This window comes from Ostrinia nubilalis, chromosome 6 (assembly GCF_963855985.1).
Source record: "Ostrinia nubilalis chromosome 6, ilOstNubi1.1, whole genome shotgun sequence".
Classification (NCBI taxonomy): Eukaryota; Metazoa; Arthropoda; class Insecta; order Lepidoptera; family Crambidae; genus Ostrinia; species Ostrinia nubilalis.
Window position 1 is genome coordinate 4,284,847 of NC_087093.1, and position 15,579 is coordinate 4,300,425.

Consider the following 15,579-nt stretch of genomic DNA (forward strand, 5'->3'; position numbering starts at 1 on the left):
ATTATCACCCTAGAGGAGTTAATCCTATAAATGTATTTAATGGAGTTCTGTCTTATCTTGAAATTACACCTGTGATACTAGACCCACCTTAGCTGGTTTATAAAATTTATTGTATGAAGCAAAATATCTCAATGCTTGCCCTAAAGTACACTTGAAAAGTGAAGAAAGTAATTATTTTGCTTAGATTTTAATGAGATGAGATGAATGAGATTTTGCCATCACTTACGTATTTCTTTCTTTTCTTGTATTTTCTGCTCCATGCAATGTAGGGTATAATTTTATTATTATTAGTTAATTAAATTCACACTGACCTTAGGAAGTTTAGCATGGACGCCGGTCCGGACATCCCTGATGGTGGCAATGTCCAGGAGCTCCACCTCCATGTTCTGGTCCGTCCAGTACATGAAGAAGCCCTTGGGGTCCACCCGAAGGGTGACCGGGAGGCCGGTTCCAGAGTCCTAAGACATGAATACATATTTTTGTGATGGGTCTAAGAAACGTGTGCATTAAATATGAAATTCAGAAAATATTAAGCTTTAGTCAGTGTCATAATTTAAAATTTATACTGTCTTAAACACTCAACAGTTACAGATTATTTGTTGAAGTATTGACAACATAATCTCACAATGGTGAATGATTATTAAGTAGCTATGTCGCAGTCGGATTGTATAATCCGCCGTTTTACATTACAGCTAGGCATTTTGCATTACAGCTCTGTTTTGTAATACGGCGGCTTAACGTTTAGGCGGATTGTCATTGCGATACGTTCTTCAATACGGCGGCCCACGTTTAGCCGCATCGTAATACATCATAAATTGTAGGGTGACCATACTTTACAAAATAAAACAATGTTTGATGAAAATAAATTTTAATAAGACAGATTTCTTCTCATGATATTCTTTATTTATTAAGTAAGAATTATTAACTTCGTTACTGTATACTAAATTATATATTTGGCTGTTGTATTTTTTTTACTTATTTATTTATAAATCACAAGGGACAGCCACATAAAAAAAGTAACTCAAAACAAATAAACTTTTTTTCAGAAATAATTTGATATTTGTCTTGTCTTTTTTAAACATTAAAAATAATTACAGGGGACAGCCATCTCAAAACAAAAGGTAACTCAAAACAAATAAAGTTTAAGTATTTTTTTCGGGGTTAAGTATTTTTCTTTAAGACTAATAAATCTTCACCGGCCACAGTCGTAATGTCGTATTTTTACACCAAAAATTTTGTGTAGGATTCCGCCGAACACCAGAATCCATAGTCACTTTAGCTGTTTTGATGTGGATTATAACCTCTAAAACTCGGTCACTTGTTCACGGTTTTTTTTACTATTTCACATTGATAAGAATATAAATTCTTTAATTTCACATTAATATTGTTTTCACAGTCACTGTCGACAAACATATTTATCACGTTTTCTTTGTTAAATTCACAAATAACTCCGCAATTTAGCAATACAATCTCTGTATCCGACGCCCATTGTTGTTGTTATGTCAGGCAGCGCCACGGTATTGAAAATGGGAACTAAAAAGTGTCAAAGCGGCGGGTAATGACACGTTGTTTTACATTACGGCTAGCCGCATTGAAGAACGTTTGGCGCCGAATACATTCCGGCGGATTTTCATTCAGCCGTATTCAATCCGGCTAAACGTTAAGCCGCCGTATTACAAAACAGAGCTGTAATGCAAAATGCCTAGCTGTAATGTAAAACGGCGGATTATACAATCCGACTGCGACAGCTATATTACATACAACCGCTCATTATCATTTTGCCACCTATTAATGAAGAAACATACCTCATCCCACTTGATGAATTTTTCACCCTCCTGTAATGCCTTCGGAACTTCTATAGGCTTGAGGCTGACGTTCGAAGATCTCGAACTTGAATTCATCGTGAACAATAAACACTAGCAAACGGAAATAATAACACAATCGCGGATAAAATCCGTCATCTTCTTGCACAAATCTATCAATGAAATCTGTTGCTGATAGGTACACTTAAAAATGTCCACTTCAAGACTGCGGACCAACCAAAATGTGGCGGTAAATAAATAATATCTAACATAATAAATCAGCGTTCATCGTAAATTCACGAACAATTCACCTCCAATTTTTAACTTCTCCCACACGTATTTCTCGGTGGAGCCACCAAAAACTGAGAATGTCAAAACGTATGATGTGAAATAGTGATGTACATTACAAAAAAGGCACTTAATATCGATAACATTCTTAGATGCTAAAAGGGACGGAAGTAAAATATTATATCAAACTTTTTTTGATACGTTATCACAATTAATAACTGGTACACAAAAGTACTAAATACATTATAAACTAATTACATAGTAAGGAAAACTTATCTTTTATATTATTTACACAGATCGAGTAGGTACATAAGTTTAAATTGTAAATTCGGGTATATTATGTACACCTACTGACCGAAAACATTATTGGACAATGAATAGTGTCATAAAATATGCCACATTTACACTGCGCGGAAATTCAAGAAAACAGTGGGGTGAGGATGAACAATGAATGATTTTCATCGCCACCCCACTGTTATTTCCGGAAATCGAAGCGTCTTCGATGAGTATTTTCATCAAGAAACGCCGGAGTAAAATTTTGAATCGAAAGTAGAATTGAATAGTGATGCGACAAATCATTCGATAGTTAAGATAAACTTTGTGGATAGAAATTTTGTTATTTAAATGGAACATACTTAGTTTTTAGGGAGATTGAAAATGGAGAAGAAATTATTTACTTTCGGTCTTTCAGTTGTGTGTGGACGTGAATAGTGTTTGTATAACTTTTTATAATACTTGTTTTTTTCCTAGACCACAATATTACAAAATATTATGTAACGCAACTATGCAACCACGTACGTATGTATTTACCGAAAAGAAAACTATTCCATAATCTATAAAAATATTTTAAGACCGTTTGATTTTTCCGGCATCACTGGCTGTGAATGCTGTGATGACAAAGTTATTTGGTTGGTATAGCCTGACCAGGAACATAAAAACCCTGGCATAGAGGCGCTTCAATTGCATTTGATAGTGCAAACACTGAGTACAGTCGTACATGTGTTAAATTAATAGGCTAAATTTATGTATCAGGATTCAGGATTACGGGCTAATTTGATATTTTCATAAATGAACGAAAAATATCATTAAAGGTAACCTGGTTTAAACAAATTAAATGAAACCATCAATCGAGCTAGTAGGATTTATTTTATTATTCATCAATGAACAAATTCAAAATTTGAATATTCAACTGCAATGTCTGCTCATGAACGCTTCAAACTCGGTACTTCTTTCCCAATTCCATAAAATTCAAAACTTAGAAAGTGACAAAAAACTTTAAAATAGGTAGTTGAAACAGACTACAGCTAATTTTCATAGTGGACTGTACTATACGATAAACATGTCAGTCAATTTGACAACCTTTGTCGGAAACATTATTCAATGAAAATATTGTCCGAACCCTTAGTATTTCTCTTCGACAAATACATTAACACATCGTGAACCACTTTTCTTTCACGACTATAAAAATATTTTAGCAATTTAATTCACAAAATCAATTGCACACATTTAAAATAAAGTTTGTTTACACTTTGACAACAATAGACTGACATGCAAGGTGACATGTCAATGAAGTTTTCAGTTACTGTTGCCATTAAAAGAAATTAGTACCATTAGTTTTCCGCAACATGGCGAGGGTTTTTATGTTCCTGGTCAGGCTATACACATTTGTGTTAAAAAGTAGCCTTTATCTTTACCGTCTCCTTTACAGCTAATATTGCTCGAAGCTTGTTGTAGTAATATTTGTTTGAAAAAGAACATGCTCGTGATTGAACCCCGAACCCGATTGGACCAAACCCCGGATTGCCAATAAAAAAAAATTGTTAATGACAATGTCATTGTCAACCAAATGTCAATCGATCAAAAATAACGAAGTGTGGTTATTTCGTGGTTTTTGCCAAGCTACATAAATTTAAATTCTTTTTGCAATTATCTTTATTTAAATTAATTACGATGTCGGAATCTGAAGTTACTGAAGAAGTCACCGAAGCTCCAAAACATGAGAACACCCCCAGAAAACGTATTCGTCATCGCAAGAAGCAGTTGTACGACAACATTCTCAAACAAATGGAATTCTATTTTAGCGATGCGAATCTAATGAAAGATAGGTATCTAAGCGATTTAGTGAAAAATGATCCTTTCGTTCCCCTTGAAACTTTCCTCAAATTTAACAAGATACGTTCTATGTCGACGGATATCACCGATATTGTTAAAGCTATGAAGAATTCTACTTTTCTTGAGATGTCAGAAGATAAGCAAAAGGTAGGTACTTATTCAAATCTATTTGTTGAGCTTTCAGTTGCTATTATCATACTTGGGCTATGTATAATGACATAGGTTTTTTTTATCCCCATTGTGTTTCAGGTTAAGAGAAAGACACCAATATTGCCATATGATGCTGACATTAGAACTGTCTATGTTGAGTCTATTCCAGGGACTGCAAGTCTAGACTGGCTAGAGAAAGTTTTCTCTGACTTTGGCCGTGTAGCATACATTTCCTTGCCTAAATTTAAAAATACACAAAGAATCAAGGTGAGTGAGGAAGATAGAAACATGATGTTTTACTCATAAACTATCAAAAGTGTACCTACTTATGTTATAATTTTATTATTTTTCAGGGATATGCTTTCATAGAATTTGATAAACCTGAAGATGCTCAGAAATGTATCAACACATTCACCCAAATGGGGTGCAGACTGCCGACCTGTATGCCCCCTGAAGACTTGTCTTCCATTAAGATGTTCTCTGTAGAGTCATTGGATGCCGAGGGTAGTAAGAAAGAAAAAGAGGAATCTGAACCACCTAAAAAAAGGAAGAAGAAAGACAAAAAGGCTCAAAAAAATTTAGAACTTAAATTAAGTACTAATGAATCTGATACTGAGAAAAAAGTTGAGACTCCTAGTGTATGTCAAAACAATTTACTTTCTGTGATTTTTGTAAAATTCATACTTACATAATAATTCTATGCATCCTTTTACACACCTATAAATTTTTTGCAGGAGGAAAACAAAAGTGTAGTATCCACTCCAACTGAAGTAAGTTTATAAATACTTAAAAACCAGTAGAATTATAAACAGTAACCATAATTTCCAATTAGAATATTGTTGGATGTCCTGCCTAACTAACAACTTTTTCATTTTTCAGGAAAAAAAAGAAACAGATATAGAATCTAAAGATGAAATGACTAGCCAAGATGAAAGTAAAGGAGATCCAGAAGCTCGTAAAAGGAAGAAACTTAGGAAACGTTCCGGCAGGGAGAGAAGTAGAAACAAAGAGTTTTTGAATAAAGATGAGGCTCCTCGGGGAGCACTCTGGGGTCTACAAGTCCTTCCCAAATCAGAATGGAAGGCTCTGAGGAACAAATACCTTAATTTGCAGAGAAAATATATGAAGGAAATCAAGACTACCTTGCAAAATAAGCGTTATCCTTATTTGAGTATACCGCCTCCTGCAACAGCTACAGTTGAAGGTGAACCCGGTAAGTATTATACATTTGGTAGTGAGATATGTGAAAACCAACTAACATAGTTGAAATTTTGTACGAATACCATCATGTGTATAGGTTTCTTTTTACTTAGGGTTTTACTACTTAGGCTAGGCTATTTTCAAACTCTCATGTTGCATATAATTTTCCAGCTGCTACCACTACTGAAGTTGAAACCACGAAAACTGTTGAGCCCATGGAAAGAACACCAGGTGTTTTTGTCAAAGAGGAGTTACCAGAGCCATGTCTTGATGTAAGACTGACAAAAAGAACTGTAAGTATCATCAGAGGATATGATATGACTTTAGTTGTGAAAATAGATGACGATATAATATTTATGGTATTGTGTATAATTTCAGATAAGGAGCAACATCCACGCATTACATGTTGATGTCAAGGAGGGACAAACTGAAGTTATCATTAGATTTGATACTGCTGATGCTGCCACACAGGTAAATGCAGTTTGAGTCCTTTGGTTAGATCTTATGTCGACAGTTTGCTGTACAAAAAAAAATTACGGCCTGAGTCAGTAGCTTTTGCTCGTGTGAAATTTAGTTTGTCACATAATATCGTCATAATTATAGCCCATATGTTATTCTGGGTAATAATCAATAATACTGTAGTTTCATCAAAATCCGTTCAGTAGTTTTTGCGTGAGAATAACAAACATCCAGACATCCATACAAACTTTCGCATTTATAATAAGTAGGATTACCCCATTTTGGAATAGTTGGAAGAGTATCCCTCTAAGATTTTGTAATGAAAATACCTAGCTCACGCGTGTCTCACGCATAACCTTTGTTCCCCGTAGGTCTAAGTTGAGCCTAACTTCGAACCCTACAGGAGATTTATAATGAAAAACTGTATTTTTGAACTGGTTATATACCTACCATTTTGGAAGAAAATTTTCCACCACGGCCCCGGATAGTAGAAAATGGAAATTTCCAAAAATTCCAAAAACTTGGTATGCAGTCTGGTGACATTTGGGGACCCGAATGACATTTCACCATTTTTATGAAAAAAGTCTGGCAACACTGAAAGTTATGGGGAAAAGTTATTTATGCGACATGGGTGACTTTAAAGTTAGTGACAGACAGAAAGAATAATGGCAGAAAAAAAATTAAAATGAGGTGTGGTCGGATATACGACCCAGATTATGGGAAAAATCCGAAATGTCAGAAAATCAAGATGGCGGCGGCGTGAGCGGCCATTTTGTGAAAAGTTGAAAATTTCGAAATTTTGGAATTCATTTTTCGAGTAGTTGGCAACACTTTGGAAAGTCGAGTTGTATGAGGCGGTTGTGTGTCTTGTCGAGAGGTTTCGCTTGGGTGAAGAAATTTCTCCAGTGTTGCCACACTTTGGGAGATTTGGTCCAAAAATGTCGAAAGTAGAAATAACGACTTCCGGTCAAAAATTTGGACGACGCCTCCTGCAAAGGGGTCGTGCAAATGACATTTGACCATTTTCATCTCGATCACCTGGCAACACTGGGAGCTACGCGGAAAAGTATTTTTTTCGACATGGGTGTCTTTAAAGTTAAGGACGGATAGAAGGATATATGGGAGAAACAATCCAAAAATGAGGTTTAGTCGGTTATACGACCCAGATTATGGGAAAAATCCGAAATGTCAGAAAATCAAGATGGCGGCTGAGCAGGCGGCCATTTTGTAAAAAGTTTCAGATTTCTGATTTTTCAAATGCAATTTTCGGGCAGTTGGCAACATTTGGGAAAGTCGAGTTGTATGGGGCGATTACGTAGTTTGTCAAGGAGTATCGTTTGGGAAAACAAAAATTTCCAGTGTTGCCATACTTTAAGAGTTTTGGTCAAAAAATGTAAAAAAAGGAAATAACGACTTTCGGTCAAAAATTTGGATGACGCCTCCTGCAAATAGGTCAAACTAATGACATTTGACCATTTTTAGCTCGATGACCTGGCAACACTGGGAGTTACGGAAACTCAAAATTTTGGGACATGGGTGGTTTTAAGGAATTGTTTTACGGGATTGGGTTAAGTTAGAAAAAAAGTAAAAATGGGGTTCGGCGCGGAAAATGGTCCAGATTAAGGGAAAAATGCAAAATTTTAGAAATCCAATATGGCCGCCAAATTTACAGCCGTTTTCGTAATTGAACTAATCTCTCCATACAAATTGTATGCAGGGGGGCTTAGCTAACGTAGAAAAAGGCGAGGCCGAAGGCCGAGCGATAGTTTAAAGCCTGTGAGTCGCCATAGATTTATTTTTAATGCGTCAAAAAAGGACTAGAGCCCAGTAACAGACAGAAAGGCGAGGCCGAAGGCCGAGCGATGGTTCAAATCCCGAGAGTTACAGCAAGACTAAGATGCGCGCGCGATGGTCGTACGGAATGAGTGAGCAGCGGCCGCGGTTGCGGCAGCGTATTTATGTGTAGGCGCGGGGACCCCGCGTTCCCCCGCCGATGCGCCCTCTGTTGTCATCACTAACCTTATCAATTTCCAGTACTGCAGCAACTCAGTGAACCGCGCCCGCGTTCTCACGGGCGCAGACGAGACCGCACAGTGGGTGCGCGCCGAAAGCAGCCGTCAAGTGCGGCGCGCGCGCGGCCGTACCCGTCTGCTCAGACGCCACGCCGCAGCCGCGATGGCGCCCGCGTCGCCGCAGCCGACTCACACGCACATACGGTTTGAGGACGAGTAGATTAGTTTAAGGCGGATTTTAGAATCGCGCTGACCGCTCGCTGATCGTCGGCGCTGACAGATCAATGTGTATGTAATTGAAGGAAACGTTCCTGAGTGACGCTGATCGCTCGGCGCCGACGCTTCATACATTTCGGCTGTCAGCGCCGACGGTCAGCGTGCGTCAGCGTGACTCTAATAAGGCTTGATTTCCTCCTACGCTGACGTCGGTCGAGCGTACCAATAAACACAATTTTCTATGAAGCACCGCACTGCAACGTCGTCGTCAGCGGCAGATGATTACATAGAACTAGTGTGTAATCGTGCGCGCCGCTGACGTCGGTCCCCGATGTCAGCCTAAAAGGAAATCAAACCTAAAACCAGCCTTAAGTCCGGTCGCCGAGCAAGTAGAATTTCGTCCAATGACCCCAAGCTACCCATCCTTATCGCTCGCGCGTAATTATATTGCTGGATAGCTTGGGGTCATTGGACGAAATTCTACGTGTAGGCGACCGGACTTTAGTTGTCGAGTTGATTGAGCTACTGAAACTTTGAAATTACTGACTGTACACTGACGACAAATGGGAAAAATATTCCCGATTTTCACCAGTGCAGCAGTGGCGTATAACACACTTTCCCAGTTGTAGCTACTGACTTTCTCACCACTACTGGTGACAAATAAGAAAAATCTCGCCAATGAGGAGGTGAGGACACAGATATTGTCGGGAATAGACGAAAATGCACGACCTCTTGCAAAACTGTTCAGAATTTCTGGTTTTTAAGATAGGTATTTGATTGCTTAAAGTTCGTCCTATAGGTGAATTTTTTCTCTTTCCATGTACGTATTATGCTGGTCAAGTAATACCTATAACACTGAATGCCTTTCAACATTTTCCGCTATTGCACTTAAAGAACGAACGTTAGTAACAGGCAAAATAGTGCTTTGTTACAACTAAAAAGTTTCAGTAGTTTGATAAACTTGACTACTGCTGCTAGATGGAGTAACTGGAGGAAATTAGGATCCAGCAACTTTGTTTGCTGTGCTACAGTGACAAGTAAAGATGGGCCTGGTATTCCTGTTTACAGTTCCATTACATCCTCCCTTCAAAGATTCTTGGTGCTTCTCAAGCGCACAACGATTCAATGCAACTCCACTAAGAACAAGATAAGACTTTGGTAGTTGAAAAGCACCTCTTTTGTACTCGAAAGTTCTCGAATATGAGCGCGTGTGTCGGTTTCATCGATCGCATAAACGCGCCTGATTCTGAAACACATTCCCAAAACGATTCACTTAAATGGTCCAAGAGCAAAGCTAAGAAACATACTTGTATGGCATGTAGCCATTGGCGTTTTTATTGTCCAAATTCACTATTCGTATTTGCAGTAAAATGGATTTTATGAATGCCGTTTTCGCTAAGTGTACAGTATTTTAGTTTAGTTATAATTTATATTTATTCCATGTTTTGGGAGTTTGTTACAGATCAAAAGCACCTTACACGTATTCTTATTCAAAGTAACTTTGTAAATGCATTTTCACCCTATATGTAAAACTAAAGTGAGCAGTCATTCGTTAATTATTCCAAAGTATTTTACTTATACATATTAATTTAAGAAGACAGTGTGTTATGTAATAGACTGAGATGTAATTATCGTTTATTAAAATATTTAGTTCCTTTACGAATTTGTTTTAATTTACCTTTGAATGAAACAATTCTTTACAAAAGAAATTTTATTACATCAAATAAATGCAACATCAAATTCAGTCTTAAAAATAGTTTTACAATATTTATAATACAACAGGCACTGGCACATTATGCTTATCCAAAAATTACGTATGTATTTAGTCTTATTTACTAAACTTATGAATAAGTAAAAAATTATAGCTGCCTATTGCAGTAAACCTGTATAAAACAACCTCCATTTAATTTAATAGTTGTCACAATTATAGTTTTGTTATAATGTAACAAAAATAGAAATATCGAATACTAAAACATTGTTTTTTTTTATCAAATAATATTGCCATTCCAAAGTAAATATTATTACTTTTTATGATAATTAAATTTTGATATTATAATTTTTATTGTGATGTAGACTGGGAAGACAGAAAGTAGTCAAAATAGTACAGAAAACAATTAGTAGCACAATATTTAACATAAAATAAGATTACCTATTATTATTTCTAACATATATTTTAGTATGATTTATGGAACATTGATACCATGTAGAAGTAGAGGCCCACTTTGGCCCAACACAAAATGCATTTTGTAATAACAGACAATATTAAACACAACAATTGGTCACAAAAAGAAGCACCAGAGTAATAAGTACAAATAGAACAATACACATAAGTACTAAAATTAAGTTACTGAACTGAACCATTTAGTTAATAATATTAATACACAAGAAATTATCACATTAATACATAGAGTTAACAATTGCTGTTTAAAGTCATTTGTTGCTTATCAGTAATTATGTACACAGGAGGTAGATTATTTAGTATTATTATGATGCTTCCATATGCCTATGAACAGTTACAGGAGCTATTATACTATTTTTGCCACAGGGCAAAACAGTTACACTTAAATCAGTAGCTTTTAATCTAGGTTTAATCTTTGCTGGTAAGGGACAGCTTACATCAGACTTTGTATCATCTGACAATATGGTGGGGTCATTCACTGAGAATCCTGTGGCCTCAGAGTCCTCATGAGGAGTCATGGTGGAATAACCATGATCCGACCCTCCAGCAGTGTGGGGTCGTCGATACCCTGTCACAACTCTGTATGGTGAGATAGGGGCTTCTATCTCCATGGCTGGCAGTAACTTATCCTGCCCTGACTGATCATGCATGTCATCAGACTGCAAATGACTCATTTGGACATCAGCATCGTGCCATGTCTCAGCTGGACCATCAACATACAAGTTGTGGCAGCTAGCTGAAGTTACATTTTGTCTATAACAGTATATAGCAACAGCTATAATTAAACTAACAGTAACGATACACCCTGCTATCGGGCCTATTGCCGAATAACTACCTAATGCATCTCTATTAACATGCCCAAAGGTTCCTTCCCCATAGGGCGTCACAGCGCCCAAAACTCCGTTAAAACACGTTGATTGTGACGTACAAAACGGCGAAGAGAGTGGCGTATGACCATCAGTGTCCAATTGACACCATTCGCAACCTAAAACTCCTAAACAAGACGAATGTGTCAGATAAGACTCGCATTGGAAATCAAAACAAGACTTCAAATTTTCAGCAAAATTATGGAAGTAATGGGACTTGTGATTATTATTTTCAGGCATCATACCACACAATGGAATATCGCGAGTTATCCGAGAAGAGTTTGAATTTGGACATTCATACAGTTCAGAACTGCATTCACATGGACATTCACAATCAGTTTGCTCCATACGATTGCAATTAAAACAAACACGGTCAACCATGCTGCAGGGGCAAAAAGCACCAACACTGCATGATACATTCACAAGAGCAATAAAGGCGTTAGTCCCAGGTATTGCAGCAATGTAATAGTGGACACAATGATCTCCAGAAACCACATTAGAAAGGACACCTGGCAGCGACATATTAAATTCATAGAATCTTTGAATAGTTACATCATAAAAGTTATTGCATAGCCTCTTTGTTACAAATCCCTTATGGTTCAGCATGTCGTTAGCAATCATAGATTCTTTATGAGTGATATGTTGTTGTTCTATAGGACCTGAACTGTTGGGATCCATCAGCCCAGGGTGGGAAACTAAATAGCCTCGATTATTCATTATAAAACACTTAAAATAAGACATTGCACAAATTGGAAGACTGTCAATAAGGACTTTGTAGAGGAATCCCATTGTAACATCCATTGAGACTACCATAGTGGGGTAAAAAGGTCCTTTGACAGCATAAGAAATGCTAACCACATATCCAGCTCCCCCAACATCCAGGTTGGGTGGAGTCAAAATGATCTTACCTGGATATTCAAGAGCGTAAGTATACCATGGCCTTCTCACAGGTTCATAGTCATACTCTAAGACAGTCCCTGGGAACATCACAAGAACCCCACTCTCAGTAGCTGCATATCTTCTCACAATATACTTGGAATAGATGCCACGTAAGTGCTGCCTTTTGTAAAAAGATAAAATTGAGTTGAGAAAATTTACGTCCTGCTGGATTTCATTTTTTAAACCAGGGTTAGAGAGCAGACCATTAGCAAGATTTTTAATATAAGCCAGATAATTCTGCATGTATTGAACAGCATCCTGGCCATCACCCATGTCATAAAGGTATGTGAATGGGGACTGAAAACTAGATGGACTCAAATATACAGTACCCTGGTCAATTGTAGCTATCTGTTTGAAATGACGACATATTTTACCAGCTTTAGGTGGGAACAAATCCAGTCTGTGAAACAAGATCTCTTTAGAACTCCTGGTAAAAAATATGTTAGTTTTATTGAACAAGTTATGTTCAGTTATTTCATTTACAATACATACAATGTAAAGTTTTTCAACCCATTTCCAAGAATAAACTATGGAAGTTGAAGCATTTTGTTCTTTCATGGTCAATTTGCCAGAACTATTTGTTAGCATTGCTTCCTTAAGACTACTTATAAAATCGTATGTTTCTATACTCTCTAGATATGTAAACTTGATTTTCTCAGAGGATGATTCTGGCCTGGGATAAAATGTGTGCATAAGTACTTTACCAGCAAAATCCATCACGAAGGCTCGTTTTCTATGGTTTATTCCTTTAAAATAAACAATATCTTCAGCTAGATCAGACCAATAAAGGTCTAACCCAAGCACACCACTTGTCATTGGAAGCACTAATGATACCATGAAATCTCTTTCTGTTGCCTCCCAAATAGGGTCTTCAATTTTTATTTGTTTGTTCTGAAAATTTCCAGGAAGTAAAGAAATAAAGGCAGAAGCCACTTGACCCACAACACCACTGTCATTTATATGGAGTCTCATGACCGAGTGGTTGCTTGAGTGATTGTGCCACTTATCAATATGCAATATTCCAAGAGAGCTATTCCTGTCCACCTGGTTCTCATAAATGAGACCTATTGCGAACTTCATGTTTGCATCACTTTCAGAGTAGGGAAACATTTTGAGCCAAGTCTCATTTTTTAATACTTTTGTATCAGTCAAAAAAACAAAAAGTTTGTGTTTCGGCAATTTCTTCTCAGTCAACAACTTCTTCAACTCTTGATGTATGGTAAATGGTGAAACGTTACCAGGTGCCACGTCTAAAGTTGATAAATACTCCCTGAGCAATAGCTTGTTGGTGTCAGTTGCATTCCCCAGGTTTGAAGTTCCATCAATATTGCAGGTATCCTCAAATTTTACAAAGTCCGTGGTATTTGTAATCTTGAAGGCAATAATGTCTCTACTTTGCAGCGCATATGCAGTCTCCTTGATCACATTTATAGCATGTTGCAATGAATCTACATTTATATTGTTGTCAATAATGAACACCACAAGTTTTGGGTCTGGGTGCACTATCTTATGGTACAAATACCTCAAATTCGAGTGAGGCATTATCGCACAATCTCTATCAGTGGCGTAATCCATGTGAGAGAGGAAGTATTGTCTCTTAACTTTTAGGTCTTTGAATCTACCCATCATCTTTGACTTGACGTCAATATTTGGAACACTATTGTATACATTAGGACTCTTGATAAATACAGACTTACGGATAGAGTTGAAGGGGCAAGGATGCGTAAAGGACGGAGTATTGTTGGTCTTGATTCCATTTTTCATGTCTCGTAGTATGTTCACTGCTGACGATAGTTTGTAGCTCAGTTTGTCGGCAATATTGAACAGAGTATCATTATCGCTGGAGTGGACGCGGCTGTCTTTGTGCACTGTGCGTATTTCAAAATGAGTAGTGTACTCGCTGCCCAACTCATTGATCACTATTTCACTGAACTTATTCGCCAATGATTCGGACAATTGCCGTACGCACACCTTATAGTCGCCTCGGTTGTTTATTCTTGTACAATTATCGCCTTGGGCAAAGATCTCAGAGACACCGATAAATATCGAAATCGTGACTATCAATGATAAAAGCTTCATCGTGTCGGCATTCTATTTGATCAAATTACCCTTGATCACGCCTTTTGAGGGAAATTGCTTTTCACTGAATAATTGTAGATATCCATATTTCATTAATAAAGTTGATCCAATGTACTACAAATCACTGATGATACGATAAATAAAAATTAAAAACACAAACACAAGCCAAACGTGTGGGACTGAATCAATCAATGTCAAATAATTCTTACTCTACCTTGTCTGTGGTCAAATGCAACCACAGACTAATCAAATTTTTGGTTTAAGGTAATCGCACACTAATCAATAATACTTGTTGATTTAATCAGTTAAAGTACTTGATCAAAATAAAAGGTTTGATCCTATTGCTTACAGGAACAATATCAAATTCTCAATCAATCTATACTAATATTACATTGCACAGAACCATACGGAATCCTCAGTGCGCAAGTCAGTTTCGCAAGGTTTTTTAAGCGACTTCAAAAAGGAAGAGGTTCTCTTTTTAGAACTGATAAAATGGACGGAATTGAAACGCGAAGTTAAGTTTTAATAAATAATTTAATTATCTTTGGACACAGCGCCCTAATAATGCTTGTGCTACTGCCCGGGAATTGAACCCGGGAACTCTTGCGTTGTATGCCGTCATGTTGACCAAGTTTACTTCGCTTTGTAAAGCGATCGCGAAATAGAATAGCTAGCTTCGTCTATGTGCCGCCGATTTTAGCAGTCTAAGCTTTGTTGACCGTAATACCTACCTATTCGACGAGAGAATCGAACTCTTACAATGCTATAAACCTGAGTCTAAGCCCGATTGGGAATCGAACCCAGACCACTTGAAACTTGAATTTTTTTTTATACAAGACAACGCAGGTATTTGACCGCAACCGCAATATTTCGACTATTTATTTATTAATATGAACTTTTCACGTTATCAGTGGCGGACTTAATGCCGAGTGGCATTCCCTACCAGTGAAGCACAGGTCAAGTAGATAAAATAGCTGGTGGTGCAAAAAAGTAGGTAAAAAAAGAATAATAAAAATTGAATGAAAATAACAGATTTTTTTTTTGTAAGGTGTGTATCTCAGCATGTCGGTCGTTCGCTGCACATAATAATGCGGGCAATTTGCCACAACATAAAAAATAACTAAAAGCCAGTAAATGATAATAACTAGTTGTAAAGTAATACTTATGTTGCAGTTACCATGCACTTACGCTTTGGCATGCACGTTTAATGCGAGCTACCCGTAAAAGGGTGTCGGTGGAACGGCCACAGGCGTATAGCACGTGGTGAGTCGTCGGCC

The 15,579-nt window shown here is 37.3% G+C and overlaps 3 protein-coding genes across 3 annotated transcripts in view; 1 reads left to right on the forward strand and 2 right to left on the reverse strand.

Moving 5' to 3' along the window:
- LOC135072787 (1-phosphatidylinositol 4,5-bisphosphate phosphodiesterase classes I and II) overlaps nt 1–2,151 on the reverse strand; it is a 61,779-nt gene extending 59,628 nt beyond the window's left edge. Inside the window, exons 1-2 of the mRNA XM_063966823.1 lie at nt 1,806–2,151; nt 312–458 (exon numbers count right to left, since the gene is read on the reverse strand). Of these exons, the coding sequence (XP_063822893.1) occupies nt 312–458; nt 1,806–1,901 (243 nt within the window). The 5' untranslated portion in view covers nt 1,902–2,151. The remainder of the gene's footprint in view (nt 1–311; nt 459–1,805) is intronic.
- Nucleotides 2,152–3,943: 1,792 nt separating this feature from the next.
- On the forward strand, nt 3,944–8,414 carry LOC135072888 (la-related protein 7-like). Its single transcript, XM_063966915.1, has 8 exons — nt 3,944–4,349; nt 4,452–4,619; nt 4,706–4,990; nt 5,087–5,122; nt 5,232–5,565; nt 5,724–5,845; nt 5,931–6,023; nt 8,046–8,414. The coding sequence occupies exons 1-8, from the start codon at nt 4,041–4,043 to the stop codon at nt 8,241–8,243; spliced, it is 1,545 nt and encodes a 514-aa protein (XP_063822985.1). The 5' UTR covers nt 3,944–4,040; the 3' UTR covers nt 8,244–8,414.
- A 1,518-nt stretch (nt 8,415–9,932) lies between these two features.
- Nucleotides 9,933–14,494, reverse strand: LOC135072417 (VWFA and cache domain-containing protein CG16868). The gene has a single exon (XM_063966318.1). The coding sequence runs from the start codon at nt 14,300–14,302 to the stop codon at nt 10,724–10,726; it is 3,579 nt and encodes a 1,192-aa protein (XP_063822388.1). The 5' UTR covers nt 14,303–14,494; the 3' UTR covers nt 9,933–10,723.
- Nucleotides 14,495–15,579: the final 1,085 nt, after the last annotated feature.

What these genes read in the sequence shown, in the direction of transcription:
- LOC135072888 (XM_063966915.1), top strand. Translation starts at nt 4,041, where the DNA reads ATGTCGGAATCTGAAGTTACTGAAGAAGTCACCGAAGCTCCAAAACAT. An exon ending in AAAAAGTTGAGACTCCTAGT is followed by an intron (nt 4,991 to 5,086) that starts GTATGTCAAAAC and finishes AATTTTTTGCAG; the next exon opens with GAGGAAAACAAAAGTGTAGT. An exon ending in TACAGTTGAAGGTGAACCCG is followed by an intron (nt 5,566 to 5,723) that starts GTAAGTATTATA and finishes ATAATTTTCCAG; the next exon opens with CTGCTACCACTACTGAAGTT.
- LOC135072417 (XM_063966318.1), bottom strand. Translation starts at nt 14,302, where the DNA reads ATGAAGCTTTTATCATTGATAGTCACGATTTCGATATTTATCGGTGTC.